The sequence below is a fragment of the Bacillus rossius genome, chromosome 10 (genome assembly GCF_032445375.1).
Source record: "Bacillus rossius redtenbacheri isolate Brsri chromosome 10, Brsri_v3, whole genome shotgun sequence".
NCBI classification, from domain to species: Eukaryota; Metazoa; Arthropoda; class Insecta; order Phasmatodea; family Bacillidae; genus Bacillus; species Bacillus rossius.
Window position 1 is genome coordinate 37,255,705 of NC_086337.1, and position 21,266 is coordinate 37,276,970.

Below are 21,266 nucleotides of genomic sequence, written 5' to 3' on the forward strand. Positions count from 1 at the left end.
TTAAATGAATACCTGTAGATATTTAACTTTCTATGTATTAAAATTGCTTTATTTAAAATAGCCTTATGAAATAGTTATAAATCAAAACCTAAAAAACTACTATTAAGCACTTAACACTGCATGGTTTTGCACCGCAGCACCACAGGATCAGAATTGGCACAGAATTGGGTACACAATCGGAGTTAATAATTGGTTTTATGCCAGAAGATTGGGATCAAATCCCTGACTCTTGCCACTTACTGCGATACGATAGCGAGCAACTAACTCAGGGACAACTTATATACATGTAGGCAAAATGCTACGCTTCTGGAAGAAAGTTAAATCTCCAACTATATCACAGTGCTTTTCTACAAAATAAATTGTAAAAATTTTATTTCAATTAAATATATTTACAGATATTGTACATTTTTAGTAGTATAATACAGTGTTCATGCTATTGGCTGAGATCTTCAACCTAAGTTTGCCGCTATCTCGATCACTGATAACTGCTTCAGCATCAGAATCATTGCTGCAACAGACAATTCAGCCAACTTTACTCGCATGCAATTCAAATTTTATCATTCTTCAAACAATAATGAAATGCCTTAAATATTAGCAAATAACGGACAGTTTTTGATGTAAGCCTACCTAACTAAAAATTTTCAGTCATTTCAAAATTTTTTTAATTATAATAGGTTTATCTTAGTAAATTTATTCTTATTGCAGCATACAGTATGCTATATAGTTAGAAAGTTTTGAATTTGTTACTTTTAGACATGTATTAGAAATAAAATATCAGGATAGTCGGCAGTCGTAAGCAATGCAAGTAAGCGTATTAATGATGAAGGATAGTTGCTGTCTGTATAGCACATTTCCCGTATTGCCAACAGACAGACTGAAATTCTGCACTTACATCAGATATCAGTGTTATGGCCACACATACAACAACTGGCATCAACGCTATGTGTAAGGCAGATGTACATTTGGCAACACAGTGACGAGCCTAAGCAGTAGGCTAATAATATGGTATGATGTCGGGCCCGTGAGTGCGAATTACACCAGGACCTTGGCAGGGATATCCAGCATGTCCCTATTTAAACATATTGCAAGAGAACCTAACAATCAGAATCTTTGTTTCAATGTTGGAAGGTAGCCAGCCTTACGTGTTGTGCAGTATGACGACGGTGGCGTTGTCCGGAGTGAGGAAAGCCACGCTCTCTATGCCGCCGCTACGCTCCGCCTGCAGACCGACTCGCACGGACCCCGGGGGTACGAATCTGGAGAAGTGCGCCAGAGCGTAGAACATGGGCTGCTTGTAGAACTCGTCCGCCGTGGCGTTCACAATCACCGGGGCGTCCACCACGTTGTTGACCCAGTTGGGGCCTCCGTTGAGGTCAAGCACCATGTTCCAGTCCACCCAGCCCGACACCCAGTTGTTGCTCACCTGTTAAAAACAAAGTAGATATTTGTATATTAAAAAAAAAATTAAATGGCTTTTTTAATCGTATTTTGAACTTTTGTTCTCTTTTTAAAGGGAAAAGAGGCACAAAGGATGGAAGGCAAAATTTATTAAAATATAAACCCTGAGGCTGATTTACACTCTGTACAAGATAACGAGATACCATTTTGGCAGTAACATAACAGAACTTCGTGACTTTCGCATCTGAATATTATAGTTAAGTTAACAAAGTTAACATTGGTACATGATTAGTTTGCCCGGTGAGACAAGGAATCTGTGTTTGCTTTTTTTAAATCACAATGCAATATTGAGCTGCCATATTCTGAATGTTAGCTGAGTGAAATTCCTGTTAAAAGGAAGTCAACCCTTATTGTGAGGAGAGTGTACAATATAATTTACTTTTAATGGTTGTTTCATTATTTATTTCATCTAGCAACAACACTGAAACAATGTGATAGGAGAAGATAAATTTACTTGCAGTAAGTTGATTGACCAATTTTTTTTTGTTAGCGGTAAGAAAATAAGATATATATTCTAACTCTAGCTGCCTTAGCCAAGCAGACATGGTTTAGATAAAATAATATATGCTTGCATTAAAATCTACTAGTGCTAGACAATATACGTGGATGGACCCAAAAATAAACTGGATTTTTGTAATAAAAGTTTATTTATTATCTTTTTTTTTTTACAAAATTCCTTCAGTCACCTTCAAAGTATACCCACCATTACATGGGATGCACTATCAAGTCTTTTTTTTCTCCACTGTTTGAAGCACCTCTGGAACTCTTCAACTTTGATATCTCCAGTGCCCTTTGCGAAGCTGTTTTTCTGTCTCCACATCATCAAGACGCTTCTTTGAGATTTTTCTTCATTCTCGGGAACAGGAAAATGTCACACGGGACTAGGTCTAGCGAATACGGAGGGTGGGGAACGACAGACCACCCCTGAGAGGCCAAATAGTGGTTCACTAGTAAGGCGTGTGTGCGGGGGTGTTGTCCTGATGAAGGAATCAGTCACCTGATCGCAAAAGTTCCCGGTGCTTCCTCCACACATCATCTCGCAAACGTCTTAAAACTTCTAAATAAAAGTACTGGTTACCTAGCAGTTTGGCCAGGGGGAACAAATTTCCAGTGCATAATTCCACAAACATCAAAAAAGACAATGATCATCGTCTCAACATTCGACCTCACTTGTCTTGCTTTTTTTTTTTTGGTCCGGATGAGTTGGGAGTCTTCCACTGGCTCGACACTTGCTTGGTTTTTTTCTGGGTCATACCCGTAACACCTACTCTCGTCACCTGTAATGACTTTGGTCAAAAATTTTGGATCACTTTCAATCTCTTTTGTCAATCCTGTTTGAGAAGGCGAGGAACAAATTTAGCGGCACCACGTCTCATTTGCAAATCCTCAGTCAAAATCCGCTGGAACGATCTCCAACTCACGTCTGTATCTTCTGAAATTTTGTCGATCGTGAAACGACAATCCTCATTGATTTTTTGGGGGATTTTTTCAACGTTTTCATCGTTTCGAGATGTTGAAGGGTGGCCAGAACGAGCATGGTCTTAAACACTCATCTCACCAAGTTTAAAGCGCCCAAACCACTCGAAAAATTGTGTGTGACTCATAGCATTCTCCTTGAAAGCATGTTGAAGCATTCGGTAAGATTCCTTTGCCGATTTTTTAAGCAGGAAACAAAATTTCAAACACAATCTTTGTCTTTTAAATCTGCCAAAATGACTTCGCAGGTGAAACACAAGAACAGTAAGAGAAAAACAATAGTACGATCAAACGTTTACCTACACACTGACGCCGCCCAGGGTGTCCACAAGGAAAATATATTTTGTACCAACTTAGGCGAGAAAAAGTACTAGATTTGAAAAAAAAAAAAGTACTAAATTATAATTTGTTATCGTTTTACCAATTTAGGGAGTTATTATGATATTGCTACGCCCTAACAATAATTAATGAATTGAAAATAAACAGTAACTAAAATAACACATGCAAAGATAAAAAATAAAATTTTAAACTCACCATTTTATCACCAGCATGCATTTGGAGTTGCTGTTACATAGAAACTATGATGCCCGATGTATTAATCTTGCACTTGACATACTACATGTGATTAAATTTAATGTTAAGAATTTGCAAAAAAAAAAAAAAAAAAGTTTTGTTTTTGAAATAATTATGCATTAAACTTGCAGGGCGCGCGCGCGGCGGGAGGGGAGAGTCAATCTGCGACTCCGCGCTCCGCGAGTTTCCGAAGTCCGCAGCCGCGAACGGGCTTATGAGTCGTCTCGTAGTCTTCGTCAGTTCAAAGTATTCGTTTCATCTTCGTCGACGAACGAGAGTATCGGAGGAAGATTCTTTTCGCGGTGCGGCGGATAAGCGTGTGTTTCCGTTACCACGGGACAGGTGCGGTCAGGGCTAAAGCGGACTAGCCGCAAAATAAATCAGTGTGCGAACAATTAGCGGACGTTTCCTAATTTTCGACCCGAGATCCTGCTCCTCCAGTCTGTCTGGACCCCATTTCCCCAGCTCCCGGTCCCGGCCACAGTAGGCTTGAAACCCAACGCTCTCGCTGGATTAGTCGGGCAATTCATTAATAATCCAAATTTCAGACTTAAATCGGGGACCGGGAAGGGGCTAAGGGTCTGGGGACGTCAGTTTCATGTAATATTTCATTATCATTTTCTTTTTTTTCTCCCACTGATGAAATCAGAACATGAAGACGATATTCAGTACCTTGATAATCTAAATTGAAATTAATTACTGCCGGCAGAATAAAAGCCAGGAACAAAAAAAAAATATATGCCTTAATTAATGGGTTTTGTAGTTCTGTCAAAATGGATTTCGCTATTTCAAATCCATATTGGGCATTTTTTACTGAAACAAATTAATGTTACTGTAATATTATTATATTAAAGGAAAAAAGTACTAGATCTGAGAGTAAACTAAAAAAACTTAAAAAATTGGTTGTCTGTAAAGTCGGTTTACGGACGATAGTTTAACGTGACAACGTCATAACAAAACATTGATGAAATGATTGATCCAGAAGAAAAGGAAATATCATATTCGGCCTGAGACTGAGCCGTAATAGGTTTTTGCAACCAAACCATTTAGGCATTAAAAATATTATATTCTTTGAGGAAGAATTTTTTTAATTTTATATCTTTTGTATGATAAAATCTACCTCTGCATACTTTTATGAATAAAATAGAATCATTTTTATTGAATAATCACAGTTTTGTATGGATACAAAGGAGTGAAATAAAATGTACAATTTAATTAATAAATTTACTTTTATTTGCATTCATTAATTCAAATATATTTATTACTTTTGAAATGTTGCGTGCATCGTATTTATTTCTACAAGTAAAAAAAAAAAAAAAAAAAAAAAAAAAACTCGCAGCTGCCAGGATTCAAACCCACAACCTTTATATTGTTAGTTACCAACGCTTACTACATGACCACGAGGCCATACTTGAATAGATAGTAGTTTCAGATGGTGTGTATATATATATATATATATATATATATATATATATATATATATATATATATATATATAAATTTTGTTCACGGTAGGGGAATAATATTATTTCGTTTTTATAACACGATTTTATAACAAATACGCATCCCAAATACACCAAACTTATTTATAATGTGTTACAATATTTTTTAAAACATTGTGCAAAAGATCCCGGTTGTAGTTTGAATTATTATGTGTAACTGTAAAACACCATTGTTGGTTCAAAACGTATTTGAATATTCAACATTACTTTTAAATAACCTTACCGATTGTGCTGAAAATCGGTGGACGATCGTTAAATTACATAATATTAACAATTCAAACGACAAAAAAATGATTGAAAAGTCAAATCGATGGTTGATCCAATCGAGTGGAAGAGAGATGCCACGCATGCGTACAATGAGCAAACGGGACACATCCGTAGTGGGTCATCCGTGGTGGGACATCCGTAGTGGGACAATTTTTCGTGCGTGCAGCCAGCGCAGCGTTCATTGATTTATTAGACGTCACGTCAAAAAGTACTAGATCTAGTTCGAAGGTATCTACTAACTCCATCTAGCGGGAGAACTCTCTACTAGAGGTGGGTTGTTACAGCAATTTTCGGTATCTGTTCCAACCTGATACTGATACAGTAATGGAACTAGTTACAAGTCTCTGATACTTTTGTATCAGAGCATTAGCGGTCCCAGGAAGCGACAACGTATCAGCATTCTCGTTACAGGGTACACATCCTCCGTGCCGTCATCACCAGCGTAAAAAGGTATCGGTGTCTCTGATACATTATTTATCACGCCCGGCAATTCTCTACCTTTGTTACTCACATGCCCGCCTGATACAGCCAGTATCAATCAGTTCAACATTCACTGCAGTTCGTCCTGGCCGTGTATTAATTACCACCATGTACATTGTTGCGGGCTGTCATGCTTTGTAGTTAGTATCTTTATAGTGAAATAAGGAATGGATAAGTGCAGGAAAAAGACTTCATTTGTGTGGAATTTTTTTACGGAAAATAATGAGTTTCCTAATTGTAATTTGTGTAAACAAAAACTGAGTTATAAATCATCGACTAATCTGAAGAAACATTTGAAACGTAAACAACGATATAGTATGCTCACTAATGTACGTATCTGTTTTTTTTTATTTTTCATTTTTGATAAAATCGTAATCTTTTAATGTATGAAAACACTAGTTACTAATTGTTTTCGGAAAAAAAGTCCATCTGTTGATTACATCTGTTATTAGTGTCAACTGAGAATTTATTTGCATTTTCATAGCTGTTAGGTGCACAAATATAAATATTATATCTTGTATTAATGTACTTTTTAATATTAAAATTTCATTAGTTTTATTATTGAACGAGACTGTGCACGCACTGCGCACTGAGCGTACTTTGATGTGGGACAATAACCAAACGACTCGTAACAATTTCGCTTTGCACCTCTCCTTCAACGCCTTCCCCTGCGCTTCCTCCCCTACATTATTTCCCTTCTTTATCCCTTATTCGTCGTTCCTGCTCCCTCCCCTTTCACAAGCTCCGCCCAAGTGACCGTCATATTCTGCGATCGGGTTCTGCGCACGCGCACATTGGCCGTGGTGTTGTTCCAAGCGAATTCTGAACTGATACTAAAGTACTTGATACTTTTCAAGTGTACTCGTTTGTCGTTCCTGATACAGGCGCGTATCAGTGACAAAGTATCTGGTTGATACTTTTCGACGCACCTCTACTCTCTACTACGTCTACGAATGGCAGCACGCTCTCAGTCAGGTTTTTGACGTGACAACGTCTAATAAATCGATGAACGCCGGCTGCATGCACGAAAAAGTGTCCCACTACGGATGTCCCACTATGGATGCGTGGCATCTCTCTTCATGCTCATTGTAGGGCCTACGCATGCGTGGCATCTCTCTTCCACTCGATTGGAACGACCATCGATTTGACTTTTCAATCATATTTTCGTCGTTTGAATTATTAATATTATGTAATTTAACAATTGTCCACCGATTTTTAGCACAATCGGTACAGTTATTTAAAAGTAATGCCGAATATATTTCCTTTTCTTCTGGATCAATCATTTCATCAATGTTTGGTTATGACGTTGTCATGTTAAACTATCGTCCGTAAACCGACTTTACAGACAACCAATTTTTTTTATGGGTTTTTTTGGGTCTCCCCTCTTGAATTACTAAATCATTTCTGCTAATTATTTCAATTTAATTAGATTTATTTTTGCTCAGAAACATTTTAAAACGAATTCATTACATACTTTTATCCATGAGATTACTTACCTCAATGATGTCGGACATGTATCGGACACCTTTGCTCCAATCCCCCAGTGAGACGGCTTTGGGAGCTGGTCCCTTCACTGTGCAGAAAAAAAAAATTACTATGTAAATACTTTGTAACTTAAATAAGGAAAACCCAATTCTAATGGCATTTTTATTTATGTGAAATTTATTGTTGAAAATTATCTTAAACTTATGTTTTTTTCTGCTTTTTCATGTAGGGTATTTTTTTTTGCAATCAATAATTCAAAAAATAAGAAATATTTAGAAATTATAGAATGTTAGTTTTATGAAATTTGCCAAGCTTAGAAGTTGCAAATGTTAGTATATTGGTAATTGAAAAAAATTGCAAACATGTAATTTTATCAGTGATTTTCGTGCACTTACTGATACAAGCCTCCGTGTACAGCATAAATTTATGTGGGTACTCGTCATGTGCTTTGGTCAATGTGCTTGCGGGCGTATCTTGGTCAGCGTACCAATGCACAGCCATTCCAGATGCACATTCCCGTACTGTCTCGTTCTTGTACAGCTGGTGAAAGAAAATTGCACAATTACACAGGAAATAAATTATCATTGCATGGTTCGAATCAACACATTTTTTTGGGGTTGTTTGGAAACACAACTGTTAGGTGTGAAATAATGTAAATATATCTCTAGAAATTATTGCTACTCCTTTTGACAAGCTTACATTGGATAAAATAACATATTTTCTGACAAATTAAGGGGGAAAAAAAGGGTTGGAACACAATGCTTTCCCCTTTGCCCCTCTTCCTTTCGTGAGCTGCTGGATTCAAAACCGCTAGGAACAGAGTTTTACATATAGGCTGAAACAAGGGCGAATCCAGAGCTGAAAATAGAAAAGGGAGAGATATATTTTCTGGAATTCAACTTATTACGTCAAGGAGTGTCCATAGGGAAAAGCAATAATAATAATAATAATAAAAATTGTTTATTTAAAAATATTGAACAATCGTTTGTGAAGATTAATTAGTTATTTTATTTATTTTTCTACTTCATAAAGAGGGTATCTGCCCCCCCCCCTCCTTGCAAACCACCTATTCAGGTTACATCCATGGGCTGAAATATCATACATGGCTCGGCAAAAACCATGGGCTTATGATTTATGAGATTTTAGTTGGTACAAATATGCCTGGTGCCTGCTTAAGGTTCCGTGCATACCCAACGGTGAGATGTAAGGTACTCTGCATTCTGTATCCATTATAAATACTGAACCATTTCTGCAAAGATTCTGGTGGATGTGAGTGAGGGTAGAAATGGGAAGGGCTATTTGAAAAAAAAAAAAAAAAGAAAACGAAAAAAAAAAACACAGTAACTCTATTAATAAGCTAAATACTCATTTTACCGATGTTACTTTGGACGACATATTTAGTTAACAATTAAAAGTTTTGCTGGTACGTATTTGTATTTTTTCTCACCTCCAACCATTCAGGGACATTCGCTCTTTGGTTGTCGTTTATCATCAGCTTGAGATTGCCGTAGCCTCCCGACTTGAGCGACGGACACAGGTTTCCCACGAGCCACTCCTGCATCTGGCTGGGCGTCCAGCCCATGCTGTTAAACATCCCGCTAACCAGCCCATGTCCTGGCTCGTTCTGTGGCGTGAGGCCCCAGAACTTAAGTCCTTCTGCTGCGTATGCATCCAGGAACCTGTACACGCAAGGTAGCCTCACGTTAAGGGAAGGGGAAGGGGGATACATCCTAAATTGGTTTTGCTTAATTAATTTAGTTTATTTTTACTCATGACTTCAAATACTGTCATAAAAGAACTCTCCTCTATCACTAAATAGCATAAAACAAAGTCGTTTCCCGCTGTCTGTCTGTCTGTCTGTCCCTATGTATGCTTTGATCTTTAAAAATACGCATCGGATTTTGATGCGGGTTCTTTTAATATATAGAGTTATTCAAGAGGAAGGTTTATATGTATAATGCATTCATAATATAGTAGAGAAACACTGATAATTTTAGAGGTTTCTAATGTGATGTCGTAAATAAACACTTTTTTTTTTGCGCTAACATTGCAAACGCTGGCTGATCCCTACGAGATAGTATTGTACACCTTAAGAAGGTCTACAAAAAGTCCGCGATGGTGTATGTCTATCTCCTAGGGATAACCCACAATAACAATTTTTTATCCTTTAATTTTTACGAGAGATAATGGTTTATTTACGAAGCGATTTTAAGCAATACAGCATTAATCCTTATACAACTAAGTACCTCAAATACATTGTGCATTTAATAAAAATCAATATGGCCCTTTACAGCATGTAATTTAAATGAATATTTTCGAAGATATTACATATTTAAAATGCAGGGACATAGCGGTTGCGGCGGTACCGGCCGGGGGGCCGGCGGATTGTGTCTATAAGTAGTGTAGTGTATTTAGTATCCGCATTGCACCCGTGCGAAGTCGGAGCGGGTCGCCAGTGTTTTATAAATGGTTAATATGTGTTTATTTAATGTATTTTAAAGACCTTTATAAACACATTTATTTTTCAATCCTTACATGAAACGAGATTATTAAATATTGGGGATTACGGAGTTGGACTAGCCGCTTGTACGTTTCCTTTGTCGTAAAATTATTTACTTTTAGCACATTATCCGTAAAAATATCAATTTGTTGTTCCCAAAACCCCGAAAAAATAAGGTTCCTACAGTGTTAAATTTTTTTTTTGTTGATTTAAGAATGACATCCTAAGAATCAAACAATCTACGACAAATGGTATGTGCAATGGTTTAATATAAAACTGTTTACCACACTATAACTCTTAGCTAGTGCTGGGGTTGAAATAAAAAATAACTGGATCTTATGTTTTTTAAAACATTAAAATACTTTCGAACTAAACAAATTGATAACAAAAAAAAAACAACTAATGATATTTAAATTAAGAATTTAATTAATTAATTAAGCAAAAACATAAAATCTTAAAAGTAAAAATAATTGAGGATAGCACTATTAAACACAGCCTACCGCAGCGCTGTAGCGCTTGTTGAAACGGCGATTGATCGATTGAATATCATCGGCACCGGGGTCGTTAGAGACGACGGAAGGTGGTGAAGCTCTGAGTGATGGTGGGGGAGGGGGGGGATAGCAGGAGCACTCGGAGGAAACCCACTGCGGCTCGGGGATTCTCGCCACGTTTACCATCTTGGCTCCCTGAAGCGGCGATCGCACCGCCAGGGGTTTTGGGTTTTATGTATGCAGCGTTTTTAAGTGTACGAATAAATTAAGTTTGGTTTGTTAGCCATTCCTCGATCAGGCTGACGTCATAAAAGCCAAATAATGTATAACATCAGTCCAATTAAATATAATATTTACTAAAAATAAAAATTACAACTACGTAACAAAAAAAAAGTGTTAAATGAAAATTTTCCGCCAGTACGAGCGTTGCTACATACAGCTCAAAATATTCTTCATAAATAATAAAAAAATCTGTTCTAAGTTTTTTTTATATAAGCTTTAGGTGGTCGTTTCTACATGGAAATATGTAGTATTGGGTACGTTTAACATAAAGCCTTGTAGGCTATGTATTTTCATCGAACTGTCCATTCAATTTGATTTGTAGTTATGGTTTAAAATCAATATTGCATTGCTTGAATTAACAATTTATTCAAAATAGAAAACTTACTTTAACACGAGAACAAATTTGTATTTTCAAAGTAAAAAAAAATATTTAGCATAAAAATGTACAATGATAAGAAACAACATTATTTGTAAGAATTAGTGTATTCTGATATAATTGTTAACGTAATTATTTTTATTGTTTTTGTAGTTGTCTACTTTAAGTGCACTTCCAGTATTATAAGTTGCTAAAAAATTGCGCTCAAACCGGTTTGCGCATGTGGTATTATATTCTGCAGCAAGTTATTGCTAGTGAACGAGCACCTTCACTCATTCGCTCTCTAATGTGTTACCGCAGTCATGAGTATTGCTCGACGTTGAAGAAAACACATGTGAGACGCAAGTTATTACTTTCTTCACTCAGCATGTACTCACTTGACGTAGTAATTGGCATACACTTGATAATATTCTTTCTTCAACTTGCTCGCGTTGGTTGTCTTATTGATGATCTTCATCCAGTCAGGAGCAGACCAAGGGGCTGAGAATAGCTTCACAGGAACTTCGGGATCGCTGACTGCTAATGCCTTCTTGATGAATGGTATCTGTTGAAATCGTTGGGTGTAAGGTAAAATTAGGCACTTTTTGAAACAAGGAGTGGCTATTTTGGGTTAGGTAACATTTTAATGTGGTTGTTGTGCATGCAGAGCTACGGTTATTAACGGGCCATTTAAACATTTACTTATAAAACTATCTGATTATGAAAATCATTTAAAAGATATAACACTTTCCTGTGGCAGATTTAATGTTTTTTTATACAGCAAAAGAAGCTACAAGAGGTGTTTTCACGAGTTGGTACACATTACGGTAAGTAGGAAAGACGCGTGCAAGGAGCTATAATCTGTAATATTAAAACAAAGAAATAACACGGCCACCGTTCAAAGTCCCATAGAGCCGAGTTACCGACGCGAAGACAGCAAGACAGTTCGTAGAGGCGAAGGGGCGTGCGATCCGCGACCCAGTGTCGCCCTTAGAGTAAGTACCCGGGCCACTTGGGCACCGACTCTACACTTCTCACGCAATGTCATGCAGACAGCTGAAACCATCCAGAATGCTTGAACTTAATACACCTCTGTTATAGTGGCAACAATCTGACACTCTAGAGCATAAAGGCCTGGGTGTGCATGCCGTCAAGGGAATCATGGACGGTGATGTCTATAACTACGTTTTTTAAATGTCACATTTTCCTGTAAGAAGTTTTTCTTAAGCAGCCAATATTTATATATACTGGGCAACACAATTTAAGAACACCATTGAGGTGTGTCCCCATTGATTCGTGTGTCTGGTGCGCTTGGAATCACTTCTACTTCTAACATTGTACCACTACTACTGCAGGAGCTGAGGGGTAGTGACGGCTCTCACCTTGTAAGAGTAGTCCTCCATGGAGAGGTTGAAGTGCTTGAGCGACGTGTCGTTCGGGTAGTCGTCCGTGTACTCGTAGTTGTGCGTGGAGAAGTCGGAGCCGCCCACCGGGACTCGCATGAACGTGTAGCCGATACCGCCCTTCTGGAAGTAGGCCCTGCGGACATTCCAGGCAACACACCGCCCTTGAAGGATCCCAGGAGATACTTGCGCAGGCAGATGTGCCCGTAGAGAACCTATTGGGGGTCTTCCTCGCGCCGTTTGCGGCCTTGCCGTGTGGACATCACACTCTCTGGGGGCGAGCGATGCGGGGAGTCATCAGGCTGGCCACTTAAGAGTGTATAATGTTCAGGTCAAGTTGATGTGAGCGCGAGACGTGCAAAATAACGCCTCGGAGGGGTAGTCTTAAATGAAACAAATTTTTTTAACTAATAAAATTAGCCATGTTTTTATATCCGTTTTTGACATTGTTTTGTTTAGTAAACTGGTGCCTATTGGATATGTTTTGTCTTTCAATAGTTATTTTCCAGATAACCTAAAATCATATGCAAGGTAGGTTTGTTTATTTATATTAAGCATTACATTAAAACATGTTTCAATACTTAAAACTTTATTTCGTACAAAAAATAAAAATATATAACCGCAATATTTTCAATAATATTTTTAAAGTATGTATGAAAAACACCACAGTATTTTCTCTTGGAAAGGGGAACTACACGAAATTAAGATTATTTCGTTTTTATGACGGTTTATATGTTTTAAGTTCTCTTCATGTAGAATTATCACTATAGAACAAATTTCGAATGTGTTTTTTTTCATCACCAGATGGTTCCTTAGATTTACTTTAAGCTGTGTAATGTTATGGAAGTGGTTGTAATTATGACTATATTAAAACTTATTAAACAGTTGTGACATAAAACATCAAATAGAAGAGAGCCATTAAGATAATTTTGCACGACAAGAAAACTAACCTACATGGCAAGGGACACCGGGCATAATCCCTATACAAATTTATTGGAATTGAAAATGACCTTTGTGGAAGGGGGAGGGAGGGTTCTCATCGTCTCTTGCGACTTGATGTCCGCCTTAATTTGGCCATCCATAAAGTGTAGTATTCTAGAAAAGTCGTTGCGCGGCTACGCACAGAGACTAAAGGGCTCACTGAAGACCTCGGAGATTACACTGGGTTCCGAACCACTCGGTGACAGACTCGGTGTCGAACCACCGACATGAGCTTGCCGCCTTGGCACGCACGGTCACCGAAAAAAAAAAATCTGTTAGCGTTCGGGAGTTGTTGCCGCTGGATCAAAGCTAGGTTTTGGGGTCTATAAAACCTCCGAGCTTGAAATCCGAAGGAGAGCACACAGTACCAAACACAATTTAGAATCACGAGTTTTCACCTGCTCCTTCACATCTTATGCATTCACTCGTACCTGTTATAATAGGGTCAATTATAACTAAATTAGTATAATTTGTAGTTATGCATAATTTCCACCACACGATTGTCTTTATGTTAGTTGCACCCGAAAGCAGCTGCTTACAATTTGAAACAAAAAAAAACACCTGAGCAATTAGTCGTTCACTCAGGTGCTTGTGAAAATTATTAAAATGCTCATAATTTTTACGTTATCAGTCGCAACCGAAACTAATCGGATGAGAGTGGGGAAGGTAGAGGAAGAGGGAGAAGATGTGAGACACATTTTATAACATATCTATGTCGTAAGTAGCTTGAATATTTAGGTCACTGATTTAACTATTTTGCGCAGATGATAATATTTCATGTTTCATAAATTATTGTTTTTAAGTAATAATGTCACATTTCAACCAAACTGAATTGAATATGAAAATGACTTCGGGGCCATGTTGAAGTCGATGAGATGAGAAGATATTAGGGCATTAAAGGAATGGGCATATTTCCCAGTTTGGCAACTATAGGTTCGCGCTGGTGACAGTCAGTGACACGACCACTCAGACACCATGACCTCAACCACTGCACCTACCTTATCAAGTTGTCCGCAGCCTTGGAAGAAAGCGAAAACGTGTTCAATCCAGCCGCGTCTGTTATGGCTCCGCCAAATCCATACATTTTCTGGTACTTCTTGGAGCGATCCACCTTGAATGTCGCTGATTTGCCTGCAAACAGTGGAGATGTCATGGAATTAATGCATATTACTGCAACTCACCTCTGCCTTTTGCTGAAATGAAAACAGATTTAAGTGTTCCGTAACAAAAAAAAAAACAGAACTTTAAATATTTTCTGCAACCTTGGCCCGGTGCGAAATAAAAAAAATTGAAATGTTATTTTATTAAAATCACTTTTGTGTTATTTTACATCAAATTTTTGAGTAGCCTTACACATACTAAAATGGACAAGAAACAAGACTTCACTTCACGATGGTATTACAGTTTTTCGGACAACATGTGTTTATGTACGTAAGATATTATAATCAAACATGTATAAAACACGTTGGGGCTTGGTTAAAAGATCAGAATATAATATTTCATAACTTTTAATGGCAGAAATTTTTATTGTTTTTTTGTTGTAATAAGAATATATAACTTAATACAATCATAAAAGCTAAAATGAAATTGTTAATTTTTATTCTAACTGAAAAAAAGAAGCGAGATTAAAGAAAAGAAAATGAGTACCCAATACAGACTATATATGTAGGATTTATCTTAAATATTTAGAAAATTAGGAGTTAGAAGCCAGCTTTTTATTTTTTCCTTTCTTTTTCTCAGGTGTCAATGAAAATATATTATAGCTTTGCTTTAGTTGGGAATAGATGGAAAAAAATAATGTGTCAATCATGAAATCAATTATTTTTATGGATATGTACATGTTGCCCGTGTTATATTTGACGACATAACTAGTCATGTTTAATAGACGTTATTGAATGGAAATCATAATAAAAATAAAGCCACTTTTTGAATTTAAAAGTGTAAGCTAAATTGCACCGCAGCTAAAGACTTAACACGTGCTGGTTTATAAAATGATCCATACGTTTGTGAGCGTGTTACCAGAAATAATGAATGGATTAATGAAATAATAAGGCAATAATGTTTCGTTCACATATGGGCAGATTACTCAGCGATCAAGCTGCACACACGGTGTTTAACGTTCCAGATTTGATGATATTTATGCCCTTGCCGGCTATGAGGGGCAATCAGAAGTTAATTTATTAGCGGAATGAATAGCTAATTGGGGAGTAGGTAAATCCTTAAAAAAAAAAAAAAAAAAAAAAAAACCTCATCATGGAAACGTACGCCATGTTTCCCAATTGTGAAAAAGGTGGATACGTACCCACCTAGAAACACATTGGCGTCAACTGAAATATAATTCCTGACTCCCATTAACTACTATCAAGTACTGCGATCTTCAGCGGACATGAAACAAATACTGTGTGGGTTCTTCAGGACTTTGTTTTAAGCTATGTTAAACACGAGGAAATATTATATATTTATAAATAAATTTTTAATATTAAGACTTATCTGAAACTACCTGCAATATATATGGCAATAGTGCACAATGGATGTTGCAGATTATTAGAAATATTTCAGTTTTTCTAAATATATTATATATTCTAAAAGTCATGCGTTTGTTTTTAGCACTCTGGTATATTTTCATTGGTAGGAAAAATTTACTTCTTGAATTCAAGGATGAGGGTTGTGTTGTATCTTCACGTTAACCACCAGAATGCCGAAGGCAGTGGTATATCTCGGCCGAATCCATATTTCACGTGAACTTTAGACTCGTCGCGGCTTTCACCATCATACATTTGCATAGCGTTCAATGTGGAAAAAAAATCCTAAGATATAACACAAGGGTACAGTGTGTCTCGTGCGACCAGTCTCATATAATATACACTTCTCAGAAATAGCACCGATGCTTTGCGTATCCTTCCTCAACTGTTGTTCTGTCACCAGCAGGACCAAAAGTAAAGGGGAAGTTAACCCCAGAGACCAGGTACCAAGAGGGGATTGTTCAGATATTTTTTTTAATGTGTGAGTTTACCCTGACAGGTCGGAAATTACATATCTACTGTAAATATAACTCATAGAAAACATAAGGAGGAATGCGACACGCACAAATAACGTATACAGTTATGTTCACAGTGATGTTCATTCTTCAGATATTTTTAACTCTGGGGTTTGAAATGTTGTGCATTAAACTCTGTGTTTCCTCTACGGCCCTGGCCACCAGTGGTCGAGCCCGGCAGTGATCGTAAACAATCATCACTTTATGACTTTGCAAGTGACAGTTGGTATCACTGGTAATGTTTTTTAAATTGAAAAATTAAAAACATTACGTCCAGGCTTTAAGTGGGTTTTGATCACACTTTGTGATGAATGTCATATTATGTTAACGCATGGAAAAACACCAGTCCGTGCCATCAAACTCCAGACAAGACACGGAGGGCAGCACGTCACTCACTGTCGTCGCTGGAGTTGGAGAACTTCATGGTCATGGCGTGCAGCCTCATGCCCGCCTTCGACGTGACGTAGTGCCTGGCGTTCCCGTTGGTCATCTCGTCCCCGCTAGTCTCCTCCACGAGGTCGCAGTAGGTCGAGTTGCACACGCACACGATGCTGCCGTACCCATAGTCCCTGGCCACACAGCCCTGTGCGGCGCAGCTGGCTGCAAGCAGACAGTCCTCGGTCGTGCAACGACTACCAGTGGTCCCAGGCCAGGACTGCGGGGTTCACCCCAATGTTGCTGAAGGAAATGGCGAACCACCGCAACCCCACATCGTGGTGACGATGGCTGAGTTGCAATTCAGCCTCATGGCATATTACCCCATAATCATTTCTTTGTTATGTCTCAAGTATTGAGTTAGTCTTGGATACTTGGCAGGAGACAATACATCCTGAGCATGGAATTACATTTGCTCACTTTATATATTACTTATTCAAGTATACATAAACTGCAGTGTGAACAGAAAATGTATTAAAAAAGTTAAAGTAAAAAAGCAAATACCTAATTTTAAAAATTTTTTTTCACAAGGTATCTTAGAAATTATTTACTCGTGTAAATACATACTGTCTCATAGCTATTTGTATATATAATATAAAATACTATATAAGTGTGTTTTGTTAAGATGCAATTACATTCTGTTCTTGTACTTACCCACAATGCATGTAAGGAAAACTGCTGTTAGTTTCAGCCACATCTTGCAAGATGTTCCTGCAACACGAGACATATTTGGTCAACTTTTCTTTAAACTCGCATGGTCATAAAACTTACAGATTTGAAGAATATTCAGTTGAAAAAAAAATATATTAATGCATCTACATTTTTATTTACGACTCCTGTTCGTTTGGCCAAGGCAAGTTTAATATTTTGAAAGTTTGATTCTCTATATAACTGAGAGAGAAATATCACGAAAAGCTCTACGAAATACCTTTGTCCTTGTTCTTGATACACGCCAAATTCTGTTGATTATAAGTGCGAGCTTTGTGTGGTCTGTCTTAAAACAACAGTTATTGCAACCTTCTTATATCCTAGTGTTTATCTTTTGACACATGATTTACTTACGACTTTAAGGGGGTCAGTGTTTGGCAAAGTACCTTTAATCTAATCTGGCTCTTTTGTCGTTTACTTTGATGTCAAAATTTGGACATCTGCAGTTAAATCATACACGTGATTCGCTACTGACCAGTGACTCGGACATTTAGTTTTTGAAAACACTTACCTCTGAAGGTCAACGGTGCCGAGTCGCTGTTTTTGGACCTATGCGAATGACAATAAGTAACTGTATAATTGTGGACAGAACGGGAAGGGCGTGGTTGAAACTCGCTCTTAACCTTAGAGGTAGACTATTTTATAGTTACATAAACATCAGTATAAAAAGTAAATTTGGTTTTAGCCGTATCAAATTAATTTTATCTCAAGTTAATCAAATAATATAACTGTAATTTTTTTTTGGTTTTATTTAACTATCTGAATGGCTAAATATTGTAACGTTGCAATACCCCTGCCCTCCTAGCTAAATATTTTTCTTTTAAACTATTTTCGTGAATGTAAACATTTCTTAAAAGGTCTCGCTAAAAATATTTTACCGTTTTTATGTATTTTAAGATTGATATTTGCACTTGCTGTATGTTTTAAGAATGTACTTTGTATTTTAACAGACTTTAAGTTATTACTAATTTTTATGTAATTGTTCATAAATAAGTCGTACTGGTTTTTTGCCTGTTTTGGCTTACTTTTCCAGCATTTTCTAAATAAGTTTAATTTTGTCAAGTAATTTGTATTATGATTGCTGTTATCTAATGTTTCTAGAACAAGGGACTGTGTCTGGGGTGATGTGTAGAAAGAGGCAGAGATATGAGACCTATGAGTGCGAGTGAGATAGAAACAGTGATTCCCCACCAAGAGAGAGACAGAAACGATATCTCGTCACTGCGTGGGAACTGGAGGAGAACTACTCTCCCACGGTGTTGGAGAGAGAAGGAGAAAGTGAATCCCCTGTTTCTATGTATGAAAATGGTTTTCAGTGTATATGTTCTGTGTTCTGATTGGCTTGTAATTGTTAGTGTGAATGAAGAGTGTATGTGATTGGTCGGTGAGGTCATGTGACTGCCCTTCCTGCGTGGAGGAACCGGTGCCATGATTTCACCAGTCGTCTGTCGATCGCTGCATCAGGAGGACGCGTTCGGTGGCTTCTCACAAAATATGTAGTTTTGAAAGTGATTGGATTCGTCTGTGCAGCATTCTATTTTGAAAAATAAAACAAAAACTACTATTGGCGCTTAACATCTTTTTATTTTTGTATATAACGAACCGTAATAATATAACTTATGTGCCACTGGTTTTCAGTACGTTTCTTACATGCAGCTTCCTCCCGGCTCATTAACTGAATAAAAAAAGAGCGCATATTTTGAGATCCGTGTATTAAGTGGTATAACATCGTTTCTGTAATTATTGACCTGTACGTTTGTGAAATTATAAAAAATAAACATGAATTCTATAGAGTAGGTACATGGTAGGGAAGTTTCATTTATTTTCTTATTTCAACCCCTGTTTATTTTCAACACCTTGCAGTAATGATTTGAACTATCAATAATTGTTTCAGACTAAAGTTTTGGATAAAAAAGGGGGGTTGTCTGTAAAGTCGGTTTACGGACGATAATTTTACGTGATAACGTCATAAGAAATTATTGATAAAAATTGAATACTTTTTAATTTTCAAATGTTATTTAAATTTTTTGTAAATTTAATTTAAATAATTTGTTTAAATATAATCACGACCAATTAGTTAAAAAGCCCTCCTTAACCTGTTTGATATTATAGAATATTTTCTCGCACGGTGGATGGCCGGTTCTTCCACGCTCGGCTCAGGCGGAACGTGACAATGAGTCATGCTTTTTCGTGCGTGCAGCCGGCGTTCATCGATTTATAAGACGTTATCACGTCAAAAATTAATTAATATAAGCATTAAATTTAACTCTGTGATAGCATAACTGTTATAGAAACTTGTAAACCATTTAATAATTTGGCGTAATAAACTTAAATTCTTTCATGGATTTTAAAACTACAAATAATTTTTATGTCATATAGTAAATATCATGGTACATAATAAAAACGTAAATATTTTGTGCGAGACTATTTTTTTTTGTATATAGTCGTCTGAATTATTAGAAACTTACATTTTTATTATTTCTATTTTAGTTTACTTTTACGTAATAATTAAAAAAAATGAATACCAGGTTTTTAAGCTAAGAACACACGAGATTACTTTAATAAATCAAGTCATTTAAATTTATACCATAGATGCAATCAAAGTATGAAAATTGTAAAGTTCAAAAAAACGTATTTGAACATTACTTTTACGAATATTTGGCTATAAAAAAACTTGAAAGATATATCCTTCAACTAAACAATAACATTGAAATATTACCAATAATATCTGAAATCGTCATTGATCAATGATTTGCTAGTGGGAAAATTAAAGAAAATTATGCAGAGAAAGTACTCTATATCGGTCATTATTTTACAACATAGTTTTGATCAGTTTCAAAACATTTCATTATATGGTAATGATTTATTTTCACCTACTTTTAACACCCCTTTAATTATGTAGGTCGAGTCTGATTTGGTCGACAAACTTCAGCTGTTCATTCGTGACGTAAAAATAATAATTAAAAAAAATATATATGACATTGGGTCTCAATTTGTTTCCTAGGACTGACTGATATACCTACTCCTGAAATATTCTTAAAAATTAAATATTAAGTTTTAGGTAGATTTAGAAGTAGTACTGCCCATTGTAGCCGTTATCATTGTGCGATTTTGGAAAAAAAATTCCTATATAGTTTTTCGTTTTATGGTCCCTAGACCAAAAAACCATCATCAACTCAAAAGTGTGTGTATATATCACATTTTTATGGCACGATAACTGCCATAATCTTGCACAAATAACTTCCAAATTGATACATAAAATATTAATAATGGAAAAACTTGGTTGAGTTAGTTAATAGGCAAAATCCAACCAATGGAAGTAGTATAGAAAAGGGAGGCCGGGCACAGGCTTCAGGCTGAGGTGCGAGGTGCCGAGCCACATCTCTGAATGTGACGTCACGGCGGCCTACTTGGATGAGCGTAACGGAACACAGCGTAACGGGACAAGTAGTACCGTGACCTTGACCTTTGAACTTGACCTTGACTTCGGCGGCCATTTTGGTTCCGCCATCTTGGATCCGCCATTTTGGATGACGTCATTTTGTTTTCTCGAACATTTCGGCATGTTGTTTTCCGCCACTCTGAATTATGACGTCACCGTTGCAATTTCCGTTACGGCCGCCATATTTAACTTTTTTATTTATTATCCGATTTTAATGAATTTTTTTTAAAAAATTATATAAAAATTTCAATAATAACAATTTTAATAAAAATATTAAACAAAATTACTTTTATGACACGGAGCTCGGAGTCCTCGGTTCGAACCTGGTGAGGGCAAAAAAAAGATGACGACCGATCCTTCCCTCACAGTGGACGCTGGCAGACTGGCCCCC

At 36.9% G+C, this 21,266-nt stretch overlaps 1 protein-coding gene across 1 annotated transcript in view; it reads right to left on the reverse strand.

Annotated features, from left to right (window-relative positions):
- Positions 1-21: 21 nt before the first annotated feature.
- The window catches only part of LOC134535958 (putative glucosylceramidase 4), a 32,342-nt gene continuing 11,097 nt past the window's right edge, over positions 22-21,266 (reverse strand). Inside the window, exons 2-11 of the mRNA XM_063375398.1 lie at positions 17,380-17,436; positions 16,687-16,890; positions 14,252-14,384; positions 12,252-12,408; positions 11,268-11,434; positions 8,689-8,920; positions 7,637-7,781; positions 7,253-7,329; positions 1,143-1,423; positions 22-508 (exon numbers count right to left, since the gene is read on the reverse strand). Coding sequence (XP_063231468.1) covers positions 409-508; positions 1,143-1,423; positions 7,253-7,329; positions 7,637-7,781; positions 8,689-8,920; positions 11,268-11,434; positions 12,252-12,408; positions 14,252-14,384; positions 16,687-16,890; positions 17,380-17,422 — 1,539 coding nt within the window. The 5' untranslated portion in view covers positions 17,423-17,436 and the 3' untranslated portion in view covers positions 22-408. The remainder of the gene's footprint in view (positions 509-1,142; positions 1,424-7,252; positions 7,330-7,636; positions 7,782-8,688; positions 8,921-11,267; positions 11,435-12,251; positions 12,409-14,251; positions 14,385-16,686; positions 16,891-17,379; positions 17,437-21,266) is intronic.